Raw genomic sequence first — 17,579 nt, 5'->3', positions numbered from 1 at the left:
AATCAGACAGATGATTATACTTGTCCCTTCTGGCCTTAGAATCTGAATCATTGCTTTTAAATATTTCCTAAAAAAAAAGGAAATTCACAGACAAAAATGTATTTAAAATAGATTAAGAGCTGAATAGATATTAATTAAATAAAAACATTATTAGCCACCAAAAACTCCCTTCTTCCCATCCACAATACCTCATCTATAATCACAAACCTCTCCTTGCATACTGTCATACAAATCTCAGAGTTACCATTTCATAGCCAGATCATCCTTCATTCACCACGTTGTTCACAATAAAACATCCATACATCTCGCCATCGAATCACAATACAGGAAAAAATTCAATTCAGGTATTGTTAAATGAAGTAACATTTCACTGGCAGTTTTGCAGAAACAGAAAAAACCCAATAAAAATTGGTAAAAAAAGTCTAGTTGAATAACATAGAAAGCATCACAAGGGTGGCACAGAACAGTTACAAAGTAGAGTTTAAGATACCTAAAAATTTCACATAGCACAAAGTTCTTTGTCTGACCTATTTTATATAATATATGATATGAAGTTATTCAACATCAATGTAGAAAGCTGGGAGGAGCACGCAGAATCCCATCCGATTTGGAGGGAATATCTGGCACTGGGTACAGCTGAACATGAAACAGCTTTGATCCAGAGGATGGATGCAAAGCGAGAAAGATGAAAGCAGTGTGCTGTAATCATGGACTCTAACTCAGACAACACATGGATCTGTGAAATCTGTGTTGCTCTTGAATTGGGCTAGTCAGCCACCGTGGGCAACAGGGGGGCCCCCACAGCTCCCTGCCCTCATTTTATACACACAAAACAATTAAGCGTAAACCCTATGCCCTTATAGCCCACTTGGGACTTTAAGGTTCACATGTCAAAGGCCTCTATTACCCATTTGTTTCTTATTACCCATGACAGAGCACTTTAATCCAGTCCAAGATTGTTAGCTCCCTCCCGTGACATCTGCTTATTAGCAAAACAAAAGACATTCCTTTTTCAATACCAATTGCAGCTGACTCATACGCCTAAATATGCTTGAATATTAATTAATATTCTCCTTAAGTAACCCTCTTAAGCACATAATTTACCTTTGTTCCCAGATAGCTGCAACTCTGCCTCTCAAATAACCACACATCTCCATCAAGCAGGCTTAATGATACTTCAAACATCTTTGAAGTCAACATGTGTAAGCAAGCCAAACTGTCTGGCTCCTCCCAGCACTTTCCAACACTGATTGCATAAACTAATACCTGTTTCCTCTCAGAACAATGGTAAAGTGTTATTTAGATAAAGAACAGCAGCAGTGATGTGCTACAAATATATATTTTAACAAGGGTCTTCACCAAAGTTGTCGCTGTAGTTGCATACCAACAGTACTTGCAGACAGAATGAGCTAATGTAACTATTCATTTGCTTTCTCATTTCATCAGAAATGCTCTTCCAGAACTTTATACAAGGAAGAGACACCAGCAGTTGGCAAAGAAACATATTAAACTACACTTTGCTGGCAGTTATACTTCGTTTCTGACAAATGTTGGCATAATACAGTGATCACTCTGTGTAATTTAAAGTTAGGGGTGGAGTGACTGTGATGCTGGCAGATCAGGTGTCAGCTATTGCCAAGGCTGTAGGCATCATCTGAGCACTGACAAATGCATAGCTGGAATCCAGACTAGCTCACCTGTATGTTAATATTGTTCAAGATAGCTACTGAATTTGTAAAGACATGTTTAGTTTTTAGATTTTACAAAATGCTTGCACTAATCTTACTTATGTCTGTATCCCATGATATAAGGAATAATGTACGTTTTACTTTATAACTGTCAAAAGGCCTGCTCTGAACCTGTGAACTCAGGCAGGAGGAGTGATTCCCTTACCCATCCAGGAGGACTATCAGAACTAAGCGGGCCATTGTGAGGCATCACGATACAAAGACTTTGGTAATTGTCCCTACACAAGCTATATGCAGAAGTGCAGGTCAAGAGGGAAATAAAGATGCTGACATGACTATTTTTCATCTCTTTGCTGTTTGGACTCTGGCAGGGCTGGAGCCAGGAAAAAAAGGCAGATCCCCAGGGTCAAGTTGAGTTAGCCCTAAAAGACATTTAGAGCTGACAGACTATCATCTCTCTGACACCTTTTGGAACAATAGGCTGTAACTTATTTGTGTACATAGGCTGCCTGCTCTAACCTGTAAATAATTCATTTATTTTTCCTAGTTAATAAATCCTTAATTAGTTTACTATAGGATTGGATACAAGTGTTGTCTTTGGTGTGAAATTTAAGGTACACATTGACCTGAGGTAAGTGACTGGTCTCTTGGGACTGGGAGCAATATTTTTAATATTTTGTGATCTTTGTTGTAAGTGACCATTTATCACTAAATCCAGCTTGCCCAAGTGACTTGTGTGCCCGTGGGTGACTGTCTGTTACTCCATAGTCAGACTGTTATAGTACTCCAGGAATTCACATTTGTTACTGGGTTGCTGAAATATAATTACAAAACATACCACCAGTTTTGGGTGCCCAGACAGCATGACAATCTAGTGAGGGTGTAGGAATTCTTTGTTTTTTGAATATTTTCAATTTAATATAATCCAATCCACTCCTAAAGTAAAATGTGCACATATAATGAGCTTAGTCATCCCTGACAGAGATAATATAATTATATCCAGGGAGGGATAAACTACATCAGCGGCATGGAAATCATCGTGACCTTCCTTGCATTTTGGTGGCAAAAGAATTTTAACAAGGAGCTCCTGGAAGACCCAGACAGCCCCCTACAGCACAGCACAGCACTGAATGTCAAGTCAAAGAGGCATATCTGGTATATTTTGACATCAAACAGCCTAATAAATTTAATATAAAATAAGTCATACATGTAAATAAAGCTAACTGTGTAACAGGATACTTGCCCTTCAGACGTTCACCCAGTCTGTACAAACTGGCTGCAGATATCAAAGCATTATACCTCTATGCATGTAAAATTAAATGCCCAAAATCTTGGTTAACACAGAAGGAAGGGTTGCCCACTGGTGCCTAGTGTCCTTCCAGAATGTGCAGATCAGCTAAATGTAAATCTCTGAACACCAGGAAAGGAAGAGTTAAAGTAATGCAAATTCAAACTTCAGAAAAAACAGGAAATAAAGTGTTACGGTATAGGCCATCTCCACAATGCAGCTTACGCTCTGCCCTCTGGAGCTGGCGGTAGCCACTGGGAATGGTTCAGTAAGGGGGCTGCCATAATAAGTAGACATGAGGAAGTTCTAAGAGAATGTACTACTATTTGTATTGTGATCCACAGATTTGAATTTCAGCATTAATCTGTGTGTACTACAGCTGCCTTTACTGTTAGGTGTAGCTGTATTGAATGGTGAGGGGATCAGCTGGAGCAGTTCTCACTGTGATATGACAAGAGATACGTGCATACTTTGAAAGATCAACTATGCCTCATTTCAGTAAGCTGTATTTGCAGTATGTGCACAAGGGTGTCCTCTTGCCATGAGGATTGTCAGCAGTCTTGTGACAGTGGCCTCCAAGGCTTAGTGAGGGTGAGTGAAGGCAATGTCTCAAAGGAAATCCTCAGGGCAAAGGTGAAGAAGTGGTAACATTTAGCAAGTCTTGGGTGGTTTGTGTGGAATAGGCTCAGTATTTCAGAGTAGGCCAGGTGTAGTCAGCTATGCCAGACCTAAACCTCAGTTTTGCCTTAGCAAAGAGAAAGTTTTACACTTTGTCCTACAGGGTTCACATGGTCTGTTCCTAAAGTGTTCTATAGTATCTGGAAGGGCAGAATGCTAGCATGTGCATTCGGAGTCAGCCAAGGCATCGTTCAGAAGGCAGAATTAAGGCTGTCATGTGGGGAAGGGAGTATACCTTAACTTTGTATTTTCTGTTTTTTTTAGGACTGATTACTAAGGGACAAAGTGATAAACAATTCAAGGTCGTTGTTGGCATTCATGGAGTAGCTGCAGATGGTGGAGTGATCCTTCTGGGCCCAAGAAACAAGCACTGACTGGTGGGATTGCATCGTAACACAGGCTTGGGACAATGAGCAGTGGCTGCAGAAATTTCAGACAGGAAAGGCACATTTCTGGATTTGTGTGCTGAGCTCACCCCAGCCCTCCAACATATGGACACCAGAATGAATGAGAGCTGCACTGATGGTTCAAAAGCCAGTGGCAGTTGCAGTGTTGAAGCTTAGCTGGAAATCATTTTGGAGTTGGAAAATCCAGTGAGGTCATTGTCATGCAAGCATGTAGGGTCATTAATCCTGCTACACAGAAGCGTGATTGTTAAGCACATGGCAGATATTGTGGACTGATCTGTAGCTATGGGGTTCCCAAACTGTGGTGGAGTGATAGACAGCACGCACATTCCTATTTTGGCCCCATCCCACCTTGCTACAGAATACCTCAACAGAAGGGGCTACTTTTCTATGGTTATACAAGCAGTGGTCGATCACCAGGGACACTTCATTGATACCAATGTGGGCTGGTCAGGGAAGGAGCATGATGCTCACATCTTTAAGGACATAGGAGTGTTCAGGAAGCTGCAAGCAGAGAACATTTTTTCCTAACTTGTGGATTACCATTGGTGATGTTGAAGTGCCAATAGTGATCTTGGGGGACTCAGCCTACACCTTGCTCATGAAGCTGTACCCTGGCCACTTTGACAGAGCCAAGGAAATATTCAACAACTGACTCAGCAGATGAGAATGACTGTTGAATGTGCTTTTGCAAATTAAAAGGATGCTGGTGGTGTTTACTCACTAGATTAGAGCTCAGTGAGAAAAAATATCCCAATGGTTATAGCTGCCTGCTGTGTCCCATATAATATCTGTAAGGCAAAAGCAGAAAAGTTGCCACTGGGGTGGAGGTGGAGCAGCTGTCTGCTGAGTTTGAACAGCCAGACACAATGGCCATTAGCGTTCATTGCAGAGCTATGCGGCTGAGGGAGGCCTTAAAAGAGCACTTTAAAGGTCAGCCACAGTAATGTGCTGTGCTGGACAGTGATCTGTCTGGCCCTGAAATTTTGGGAGTTGTTTGGAATTGTGTAGTGCTTGTAAAAGCAGCAAAGAGTCCTGTGGCACCTTATAGACTAACAGACGTTTTGGAGCATGAGCTTTCGTGGGTGAATACCCACTTTGTCGGAAACAGTTTTTAAATAAGCCTCTGAAAAGGCAAAACATTTTACAATCATGTTAATGTATTTCATTTTCACTAATACCAGGGTTATGTTACTTGGTACTAAAGGAAAGAACTGTGCTGTATACACCTCACAAATTTTCATAATACTTTTTTTTTTGTGAAATGTGCATCTATACAGCTTACAAAAAGCTCAAGACGAGCAGCAGCAAATCTATTATTACCTTACAAGATGTAAGTTTGTTTCAAGAATGTCTATACCAAACTCTAACTGAATTCAATCTTATTGACACTACTAAATATTGGCAAAAAGAACAGGAGTACTTGTGGCACCTTAAAGACTAACAAATTTATTGAAGCATGAGCTTTCGTGAGCTACAGCTCACTTCTTCGGATGCATAGAATGGAACACACAGACAGGAGATATTTATACATACAGAGAACATGAAATGGTGGAAGTATGCATACCAACAGGAAGAGTCTAATCAATTGAGATGAGCTATCGTCAGCAGGAGGAAAAAAACTGTTTGAAGTGATAATTAAGATGGCCCATAGAAGGTGTGAGGAGAACTTAACATAGGGAAATAGATTCAATTAATGTAATGACCCAACCATTCCCAGTCTTTGTTTAGACCACAGGTAATTGTGTCTAGTTTGCATATTAATTCGAGTTCAGCAGTTTCTCTTTGGAGTCTGTTTTTGAAGTTTTTTTGTTGCAAAATTGCCACCTTCAAGTCTGTCACTGAGTGGTTAGAGAGGTTGAAGTGTTCTCCCACTGGTTTTTGAATGTTATGATTCCTGATGTCAGATTTGTGTCCATTTATTCTGACACAAATCTGACATCAGGAATCATAACATTCAAAAACCAGTGGGAGAACACTTCAACCTCTCTAACCACTCAGTGACAGACTTGAAGGTGGCAATTTTGCAACAAAAAAACTTCAAAAACAGACTCCAAAGAGAAACTGCTGAACTCGAATTAATATGCAAACTAGACACAATTACCTGTGGTCTAAACAAAGACTGGGAATGGTTGGGTCATTACATTAATTGAATCTATTTCCCTATGTTAAGTTCTCCTCACACCTTCTATGGGCCATCTTAATTATCACTTCAAACAGTTTTTTTCCTCCTGCTGACGATAGCTCATCTCAATTGATTAGACTCTTCCTGTTGGTATGCATACTTCCACCATTTCATGTTCTCTGTATGTATAAATATCTCCTGTCTGTGTGTTCCATTCTATGCATCCGAAGAAGTGAGCTGTAGCTCACGAAAGCTCATGCTTCAATAAATTTGTTAGTCTTTAAGGTGCCACAAGTACTCCTGTTCTTTTTGCGGATACAGACTAACACGGCTGCTACTCTGAAACCTACTAAATATTGCTCACTGTAAAGAATCTCTTACCGGATCTAGGTTCTTAAAAAGAAGAATGTCCTTGCAAGCCTCTTGCAATCTGTTTCGTTGATCATCTGTTTTGGGGTAAATAATCTGAAAGATATAATAGAAATTTCTGGTTTAATTTTCTTTTCTCAGTGCAGAACCTTAAAAATGAAATGAGCACATAGCTGAACTCTGAACTAACCCTGCTAACAAAGTTTATATAACAGTATGACACCCTTGGCAGCATTCTTGTCTCAAAACCATAAGGACTTGGGTACATATTCAATAAAGACATTACACCACAGCAGTGCTTAATTTGTAAGGAAAGAGGTGCCAAGGCTCAAGCAATTTTTTACATTCATAACTGATCCACCAAGCCCAGAGATGCCAGAACTATGAACGGCCAAGCCTATGGGTGCCAGGGCTCAGCCCTGGCAAACCCTGGCACAAATTAAGCACCGCACCACAGTATTAGGGAGAGCAGCATTAATCTGTTTGTGCTTATCCAGCCACTATACCACTAACATCCAATTCATTTTTGCAAATCCTCGTGGGATACCTTGAGAGTTCAAATTTTATTATCTAAAACAACTTACTATTGTTCTCAGTTTATGTTTCAAACATATTGGGGTGATATGTAACACCAAAGTCATGCGTCCCCTTGGAAATGTTTTTTATTTGCCATGAGTATTTCCCATATCATTTTCCAACACTTTTGTACATCAGATCTGGGTTAATTTACATCAGAATTTTCACACAGTAAATAACAAACTGCATAGCATCCAAGTGGGGTACAGATGTACTAAATCAGAAAAGAAGACCAACCCATCCCAGTTTAGTAACGTGATTGGCAACCAAATTGTTTGTTTCATTCACAGTCTTAAGAAGGTGTAATGAAGCATCATAGCTGTAACACCATATGTAAGGTAGCTTACATATGGTGTTACTTTTAAAATATTGCAATCAACTGAGTTGAGGCACAGCTTCAAAAATTGCCTCAAAATCATACTTGCACTACTTTATCCTCAAAGTTAATGTAATACCTTTGAAGGGGTGACTTACTGAGTTATTAAAAATATTAGTTTTGTTAATTCAAACAAATAACTATTGCATTTCTAAATTAGAAAATATCTATGCAATTTAATCTTTTTCCCCCTGGAAAGATATTAATACTGCTGCAAAATTGTAAGGCTATTAAGTGACTACTTTAAGAGCACAGGGCCCTTTGGGCAAATATATCATTGAACAAGAAAGGTCTCATCAAAAGTCTAGGTATCACAGAGGAGATTACTCAAAACATTTTTTAATATTTTAAAAATTGGGCCCTACACAGGGACGTAGTATAGGAATTAAAGGGATGACAGTTCTTTGGAACAAAGTCTCATACACTGTCAAAGAATACTGAAAAAGAATAGTTACATTGGTTCCATAACTACTATCATCAGTGACATCTTTGTTTTTATTTCTAATGTCTGAAAACTGAGAGGTAAGCATTTCACCCAATGAGTTACATACCCTTGACTCTGTGTCATCCTCTTCTTCATCAGGATTGTAAGCTTCTGCACATACTAAAACAAAACAAAAATGAAGAGTTTAAGCTGATTCTCAAAAGGCAACATATTCTATAAGCATTTACAGAAATAATAATAGGAAACACACCATGTGCAATACTGAATTGTAGTAACTGATAATTTCTCTCTATTCTTTTCCTGTTAAGGGCTACTATTTCATGAAGCATAGTATAGTTGTTAAATATTTATATTACACTAGTGTCCAGAGATCCAAACCAGGTGTGGAGCTCCACTGTGCTACGCATCCTACAAACTGCCTACAATGTCCATTTTATAAAACTTTACAGTTTCAATAATTTAACGAGCCCGATACAACTCTCTGTGGAATCAATGGAAAGCCTCCTGCTGATTTTACTACAGTTGGATTAGGTCCAAAGTAAATGAAAATATGCCCATAAAAAGGAAATTTTAAATCTGTTGAACAACTACAGTATTGTATCTCTAAATAAACAAAATATTCTTATAAACAGTATTATGGTAGCTGTAGTATTTCAGTGATGACAGTCAGGTTTTAGGGTAACCTATTTACTTAAAAATAACTCAAAGTAAACAGTAGTGATATGTTGTAAATCTAGCATGGCTGTATGCTCTGTCTCACACTCTGCAACTGGTTTCTGTCTGTCTGTGAGAGTTAGAGTGTCAAGAGGAAGCATAGTTCAGTACTGCATAGTGTCTTGCAGCAGGTATAAACACAACGACAGTATAGCACACTTCTCATTTCCCCCCCCACCTCCAATTCTCTACGCTAACAGATTCTAACAAAAACATTTATTTAACTTGATATCTTTTATATTATTATCACAGTATCAACAGGTCTCAGTCAGTCTTTTCAGACTTTTTAACAGCCTTCTAGATCTATTGAGAAGAAAACTGAATTTAGGTTTATCTATGTCTTAAATAATCTTTTTAATCTCTTCACACAACCAGAAGCTGGATCAATCCATTAAGGTATTTTTGTCCTTTTAGTGTATCTGTTCTCCCTTCACTCTTCCTTGATATATGTTCATTCTCACTCTGTCTCATTCTTTGGACATTAGCAGCTTCCTTCAAAAAATGGTTTCCATTTTCTATCATAACTGACTACTGATGATGTGACGTTTCTTTAATCACTGTAGTTTGTTCTGGACAATGCAGAATCTATGGTTTATTAATTGATAAAGGCCTTGTTCTTCTGTTATAATTTTGATCTGTCAATCTTTTTTCCAGGACTAGAGAGTTATCTGTCTTCCTTTGGTTAGGTCTTATATCTTGTAATTGAGTATGTATCAGGGCCGGCTCCAGACCCCAGCGCGCCTGGGGCGGCATTTTGCCGGGAGGGCGGCAGGCGGCTCCAGCGGACTTCCCGCAGTCATGACTGCGGAGGGTCCGCTGGTCCTGCAGCTCCGGTGGACCTCCCACAGAAATGCCTGCGGAGGGTCTGCTGGTCCCGCGGCTCCGGTGGAGCATCCGCAGGCATGCCTGTGGGAGGTCCACCAGAGCCACGGGACCAGCGGACCCTCCGCAGGCACGTCTGCAAGAGGTCCCCCAGAGCCGCGGGACTGGCGACCGCCAGAGCGCGCCCCGCCACCCTGCTTGGGGCGGCGGAATTCCTAGAGCCGCCCCTGGTATGTATATGTTTATTTTATAACTGTTCAGCCAGTGGTTTTCAACATTGCAGAAGCATTGCTCTGTAGCTGAATAACATTAAATGTGCAATTTCTTTTCCATCAGTTGCTTATTTGAGCTATTTCTTCACTCTATAGACTCCACAATATACTAATTCATTTGCTTGTGGGTATTTCAAGATGAGATATCATATGCTGAAATTCATAAATTTTATACTCTATTCTTGAGCTGTGGTCCATTGTGTTATTATAGTCCTTGAAATGTCATGATGTGCAAACATGGTTTTAACATTCCTGAACACAGCTGATGCTGTGGTATCATAAAGTGTCACTACTGAAAAGTTGCTCCATTATGATCAGGAGATCATGTTTTCCCAATACAAACAAATCAGCTCCGACTATGTCCTATGGGATTACAGGCTGCCCATGCAGTGTTAAAGGTTTTCTATGTTGTGCATTTCTGAGCTCCAGACAAGTTACACACTTCCTCACTATTACTCCAATACAACTATTCATCTGTGATCAGAATACACTTCTAGAGCTCTTTTTTGACCAAGTCATACCTAGATATCTTTCATTCCATTCATGGCTGATAGCTTGTATTACTTTTCCTTTCTAGCTCATCCCACATTCCTGGTTATAAAGAACGTGAAGCTTTTATCATAGTCACATTCACTGCTACTGCTCACTCCAGATCATTTTATGTAATAGTCACCATTGTTAGCCATTCTATTCTATAAAGCAGCCCTAGTTTCATGTGATACAGTATAGTATGTATAATTATCATGCAAGTACTAAAAGGAAACATAATATAGACAGCCACCATTTCCCCCCACAGCTTAGTTTGACAAAGTAAAACTGTTTATTTAAATCTTCCAATTGTGTACCACTTAGCTCATTCACTGAGATGGACATTCGAACACAGAGAACCCTGAATAAATCAACAAGGCTAGGATTAAAGAAAAATTCCAAAGAAAAATATGAGTTACTGAAGTGCATTACATTACCAATACCACACATGCTGGGAATTGCAAACAAGTGAAATAAGTTGCCTTGTCAGGAGGAAGATTTGGGCTTTGTAAATTATGGTTCATCCATTCATTCAAGGTGAAATCCAGAAAGCATTTCACTGATCACTATATACAGTATGTTCTATCTTATAAAAACAAATGGAAATAAAATTACTTCACAAATGAATCCATTCCTAAATTAAAATAAATATATAGCTCACTTACATTCAGAACATAGAAAAGGTAATACTATTTGTATAGTAGCTATCCATCCCCTTGCTATACTGAAAAATTAAGGGTTTCAGAGTAGCAGCCGTGTTAGTCTAGATCTGTTGTTTTTTTTTAATTAAGAGGACTTCAATAACTAAATAATTAATGATATTATACGTAATTCATTACACTAAACATATGGGGAGAGAAAAGTCAACATGCTTTCACCATTGGTAAGCTCTCAATTTATGCATACTTTGCATACACAAGAAAATATTATTAGAAAGAGATCATGGTGTATCACGCTGATAGTGTTAAATAACTTTTCTACTCCACACTGTGAGTAGGGAATATACTTCCTTTTATAGTTTACATTTAATCTTTGCAATATTTATTATCAGTTTCTGACTTCCACTTGGTCAAGATTCAGAGGGGTAGCCGTGTTAGTCTGGTTCTGTAGAAGCAGCAAAGAATCCTGTGGCACCTTATAGACTAACAGACGTTTTGCAGCATGAGCTTTCGTGGGTGAATACCCACTTCTTCAGATGCAAGTGGTGGAAATTTCCTGGGGCAGGTATATATAAGCAAGCAAGAAGCAAGCTAGAGATAACGAGGTTAGATCAATCAGGGTGGATGAGGCCCTGTTCTAGCAGTTGAGGTGTGAAAACCAAGGGAGGAGAAACTGGTTCTGTAATTGGCAAGCCATTCACAGTCTTTGTTTAGTCCTGAGCTGATGGTGTCAAATTTGCAGATGAACTGGAGCTCAGCAGTTTCTCTTTGAAGTCTGGTCCTAAAGTTTTTTTGCTGTAGGATGGCCACCTTAAGATCTGCTATTGTGTGGCCAGGGAGGTTGAAGTGTTCTCCTACAGGTTTTTGTATATTGCCATTCCTAATGTCTGATTTGTGTCCATTTATCCTTTTCCTTAGAGACTGTCCAGTTTGGCCGATGTACATAGCAGAGGGGCATTGCTGGCATATGATGGCATATATTACATTGGTGGAAGTGCAGGTGAATGAACCGGTGATGTTGTGGCTGATCTGGTTTGGTCCTGTGATGGTGTTGCTGGTGTAGATATGTGGGCAGAGTTGGCATCGAGGTTTGTTGCATGGATTGGTTCCTGAGCTAGAGTTACTATGGTGCGGTGTGCAGTTGCTGGTGAGAATATGCTTCAGGTTGGCAGGTTGTCTGTGGGCGAGAACTGGTCTGCCACCCAAGGCCTGTGAAAGTGTGGGATCATTGTCCAGGATGGGTTGTAGATCCCTGATGATGCGTTGTAGGGGTTTTAGCTGGGGACTGTATGTGATGGCCAGTGGAGTCCTGTTGGTTTCTTTCTTGGGTTTGTCTTCCAGTAGGAGGCTTCTGGGTACACGTCTGGCTCTGTTGATCTGTTTCCTTATTTCCTCGTGTGGGTACTGTAGTCTTGAGAATGCTTGGTGGAGATTTTCTAGGTGTTGGTCTCTGTCTGCGGGGTTAGAGCAGATACGGTTGTACCTCAGTGCTTGGCTGTAGACAATGGATCTTGTGGTGTGTCCGGGATGGAAGCTGGAGGCATGAAGGTAGGCATAGCGGTCGGTAGGTTTTCGGTATAGGGTGGTGTTGATGTGACCATCACTTATTTGCACCGTGGTGTCTAGGAAGTGGACCTCCCGTGTAGATTGGTCCAGGCTGAGGTTGATGGAGGGGTGGAAGCTGTTGAAATCGTGGTGGAATTTTTCCAGAGTCTCCTTCCCATGGGTCCAGATGATGAAGATGTCATCGATGTAGCGTAGGTAGAGAAGGGGCGTGAGTGGACGGGAGCTGAGGAAGCGTTGTTCCAGGTCGGCCATAAAAATATTGGCATATTGTGGGGCCATACGGGTGCCCATAGCGGTGCCACTGATCTGGAGATATATATTGTCAGCAAATTTGAAATAGTTGTGTGAGGATAAAGCCACAGAGCTCAGCAACCAGGTGTGCTGTGGCATCATCAGGGATACTGTTCCTGACAGCTTGTATTCCATCAGTATGCGGGATGTTTGTGTAGAGAGCCTCTACATCCATGGTGGCCAGGATGGTGTTTTCTGGAAGGTCACCAATGCATTGTAGTTTCCTCAGGAAATCAGTGGTGTCACGGAGATAGCTGGGAGTGCTGGTAGCATAGGGTCTGAGTAGAGAGTCTACATATCCAGACAGTCCTTCAGTGAGAGTTCCAATGCCCGAGATGATGGGGCGTCCAGGATTTCCGGGTTTGTGGATCTTGGGTAGTAGATAGAATAACCCTGGTCGGGGCTCTAAGGGTATGTTGATTAGTTCTGGTGTTAGTGTAGGGAGTGTCCTGAGTAGATGGTGCAGTTTCTTAGTGTATTCCTCAGTGGGATCTGAGGGAAGTAGCCTGTAAAATTTAGTATTGGAGAGTTGTCTGGCGGCCTCCTTTTGGTAGTCAGACCTGTTCATGATGACAACAGCACCTCCTTTATCAGCCTCTTTGATTATAATGTCAGGATGGTTTCTGAGGCTGTGGATGGCATTGCGTTCTGCACGACTTAGGTTGTGAGGCAAGCGATGTTGTTTTTCCACAATTTCTGCCTGTGCACGTCGGCGGAAGCATTCAATGTATAGGTCCAGACTGTCATTTCGACCCTCAGGAGGAGTCCATGTGGAGTTCTTCTTCTTGTGCTGTTGGTGGGAGGGTAACTGTGTATCCGTGCGCTGTTCAGTGTTGTCCTGAAAGAATTCTTTGAGTCGGAGACGGCGAAAGTAGGCTTCCAGATCACCGCAGAACTGTATCATGTTGGTGGGGGTGGCAGGGCAGAAAGAGAGTCCCCGAGATAGGACAGACGTTTCTTCTGGGCTGAGTGTGTGGTTGGATAGATTGACGATATTGCTGGGTGGGTTAGGGGTACCACGGTTGTGCCTCCAGCTTCCATCCCGGACACACCACAAGATCCATTGTCTACAGCCAAGCACTGAGGTACAACCGTATCTGCTCTAACCCCGCAGACAGAGACCAACACCTAGAAAATCTCCACCAAGCATTCTCAAGACTACAGTACCCACACGAGGAAATAAGGAAACAGATCAACAGAGCCAGACGTGTACCCAGAAGCCTCCTATTGGAAGACAAACCCAAGAAAGAAACCAACAGGACTCCACTGGCCATCACATACAGTCCCCAGCTAAAACCCCTACAACGCATCATCAGGGATCTACAACCCATCCTGGACAATGATCCCACACTTTCACAGGCCTTGGGTGGCAGACCAGTTCTCGCCCACAGACAACCTGCCAACCTGAAGCATATTCTCACCAGCAACTGCACACCGCACCATAGTAACTCTAGCTCAGGAACCAATCCATGCAACAAACCTCGATGCCAACTCTGCCCACATATCTACACCAGCAACACCATCACAGGACCAAACCAGATCAGCCACAACATCACCGGTTCATTCACCTGCACTTCCACCAATGTAATATATGCCATCATATGCCAGCAATGCCCCTCTGCTATGTACATCGGCCAAACTGGACAGTCTCTAAGGAAAAGGATAAATGGACACAAATCAGACATTAGGAATGGCAATATACAAAAACCTGTAGGAGAACACTTCAACCTCCCTGGCCACACAATAGCAGATCTTAAGGTGGCCATCCTACAGCAAAAAAACTTTAGGACCAGACTTCAAAGAGAAACTGCTGAGCTCCAGTTCATCTGCAAATTTGACACCATCAGCTCAGGACTAAACAAAGACTGTGAATGGCTTGCCAATTACAGAACCAGTTTCTCCTCCCTTGGTTTTCACACCTCAACTGCTAGAACAGGGCCTCATCCACCCTGATTGATCTAACCTCGTTATCTCTAGCTTGCTTCTTGCTTGCTTATATATACCTGCCCCAGGAAATTTCCACCACTTGCATCTGAAGAAGTGGGTATTCACCCACGAAAGCTCATGCTGCAAAACGTCTGTTAGTCTATAAGGTGCCACAGGATTCTTTGCTGCTTGGTCAAGATTGGATTTTTTTTAATTTACACACCCACCCACACCATTCTCTTTACTTATGTGGTTAGTTGCAGCTCACAGTACTACAAATATAATTTATTTACTGATTCTAGACATTTTTTAACAAGAATTAGTTACAATAAAATTAATTGCACAGGAAAGTATCTTAAAATCATATCCTCATTATAGAATAAACTGTAACAGTAACTATTAAAGCATATTTCACACTTCCAGAAGCTCATTAGTGTAATGGAAGAGCTATCACTTACTAAAGGAATCACTCAGTTTCTTGTATCAAGTGACTATCAAGAAATAACTCTATAAAATAAAGGTTGAGTAGTGCTACGTTACATATATTTAAGGCAGCAACATCATCATATAAAAGGTTCCATCTGATTATTGGTGTATAACAGCACTTAGTGATCCAAGACTCCTCACACAAGATAGTGTGTATATAGACACCATGGGCAGTGGCTTTGGAATGCAGTTATGGTCAGAAAGAACAGCAACATCGATTTAGCAGGTCTGGTGAAGACACGCTAAGTCGATGGCAGAGCACTTTCCTGTCAAATTCAGTACTCCACCTCTCCTAGAGGCAGATGCTAAGTTGACAGGACAGCGTCTCCCATCAACATAGCATAGTGTAGATACCGCTTTAAGTCAATGTAAGTTACATCACTCGGAAGGGGTGATTTTTTCATATACAACCCACAATGTGTAATAAGTTGAGAATCACTGATTTTTATACTATTATTCCTGGGGAAATTCTGCACCACTGCAAATGGGCAGAATTCATGTGCCACACAGAATTTTTTTTTCCAGCAGAAAATACATTCTGCCAGAAAGGTGCTGCAATTATGTTTTTCACCCACCAGGGGCCGTTGTGATGTCACAACAGAGCAGCTGCTCCCAGGTGGGAGCAGACCATCTGCGGCTAGGGAAGAGAAAGAGGCTGCCTTCCTCACAGTGCCCTGCCTGTGGGGCCAGGTCAGGAGGAATGGGATGGGGGGGGGGAGAAGATGGACAATGTGGGGCACATGGGGCTATTCAGAAAGACTAGTGGGGGAACAGACTGGGGCAGGGACTGAATGGGAGTGCAGGAACATATGGGGATGGGGTGGAGAGTGCAGAGCTATGTGGGGGAAAAGAGGTGGCTGAGTGGGGGTGCAGGGACACATGGGGACGAGGCAGATGTGTCTGACTGAATGCAAGAGGCTAGGGATCAGCTAGGGTCTGCATGGGGGAGGCTCCCTAACAATCTCTCCCTGATCAAAAAAAAACCCTGTTCCATACTTCTCCCACTCACATCCAACAGCCTACAAGTTCACCCCCAGGTTCCTTTCCAGCAATGACTTCCCTCTCCCTCAGCTCCTCCATTACCTCTGACTTCCCTGACTCTTTGCATTGCTTCTGGAGGGTGTGGTAAATAAGTTTCTGTATTGTAGTTTAAATGAATTATTACTCAAAACTCTGTATTAATATGCCTAGTAAAGAGTCTATTTGTCAAAAAACATGTCCTGAATCTTTTTTGTTGTCTGTATTGTTACATAGTTGCTGACACGTATTTTGAAATAAATTACTCAAATAATTGAAACTGGCCTGATTATATTGTGTTATTTTAACATATAAAATATCCAGACTTTTAAAATATTATGTTCAGAATTTTTAATTTTTTGGTGCAGAATTCCCCCAGGAGTAATACTATATACCACAAAATGGTTGAAATAATTGAAAGCGAAAAAGTATTAAAATATCAACAGTTGATTTTTACTGAACTATCTATCACGTGGGTGTCAAAAGCTTTGGTGGCCCAATAAGATTGCCAGTGATGGACATAAACTGTATATACAACCAGGCCACCTTAAGATGGAGCACAGTGGTGCTTGATTTGCAAATAGGTCATGTCTCTTTGAGATTTGCCACAATGATGATTTAATGAACAATGTACATGTTCATAAACTATTCAGATAATTTCCACTATATTTAATGACCAAATGCATTATAATAAATAGATCAGAAAACTAATCTAACCACTTACTACAAAACTACTACAGCCAAAATTTTCAAACCTAAGTAAGAATGATCTGATTTTCAGAGATGATAAGCACCCACAATTGACTCAACAGGGAATTAGCAATGGAAATATCCACAACTGACAAGGATGTCAGAAGCGGAGAGAGTGAGAAAATGGTAAATATTGTTACATTAATGAGGAAGTAGAAATTGACATTCACATTAATAACCAAAGCAACTATGTGGTTTTCTGTTGAACCTATCCTTACTTCCCCTTAATCCCACAAGTGCTTCCTATCAACTCTACTCATGTCATGTCTTTTTAACCTAGACTGTAAAATATATGGAGCGTAGCACATTGTTTTTTGTCGTTAAACCAGATGTACTTTGTGTGTGTGTATGTACACATGCTGTATCCACATAAAACAATAGGATTTAACGAGAGACTGGATATAGGGGATGTGATAGAACAGACGTGGCCAAACCACAGCTTGTGAACCACATGCAACTCTTTTTTACAGTTAAAGTGCAGTCCACAGAGCCCCCCACACTTCCCCCTTTTCCGCCTACCAGCTGGTGGGGGGACCTTCGGGAGTCTGACCTGGGGCAGGGTGGTGGGACTAAGGGCTTTAGCCCCATGGGTGGGG

General features: G+C 41.2%; 1 protein-coding gene across 3 annotated transcripts in view; it reads right to left on the bottom strand.

The window, feature by feature from the left end:
* Positions 1-17,579, bottom strand: part of PRKAR2B (protein kinase cAMP-dependent type II regulatory subunit beta) — a 169,767-nt gene that overhangs the window by 33,293 nt on the left and 118,895 nt on the right. For all 3 annotated transcript variants that reach the window (XM_045030196.1, XM_045030212.1, XM_045030204.1), the window contains exons 3-4: positions 8,059-8,111; positions 6,568-6,651 (exon numbers count right to left, since the gene is read on the bottom strand). In XM_045030196.1, the coding sequence (XP_044886131.1) occupies positions 6,568-6,651; positions 8,059-8,111 (137 nt within the window). The remainder of the gene's footprint in view (positions 1-6,567; positions 6,652-8,058; positions 8,112-17,579) is intronic.

Source organism: Mauremys mutica, chromosome 1, assembly GCF_020497125.1.
Source record: "Mauremys mutica isolate MM-2020 ecotype Southern chromosome 1, ASM2049712v1, whole genome shotgun sequence".
Taxonomy (NCBI): domain Eukaryota; kingdom Metazoa; phylum Chordata; order Testudines; family Geoemydidae; genus Mauremys; species Mauremys mutica.
The sequence above is the reverse complement of the archived record's forward strand: the minus strand, read 5'-3'. Positions and strand labels throughout refer to the sequence as shown.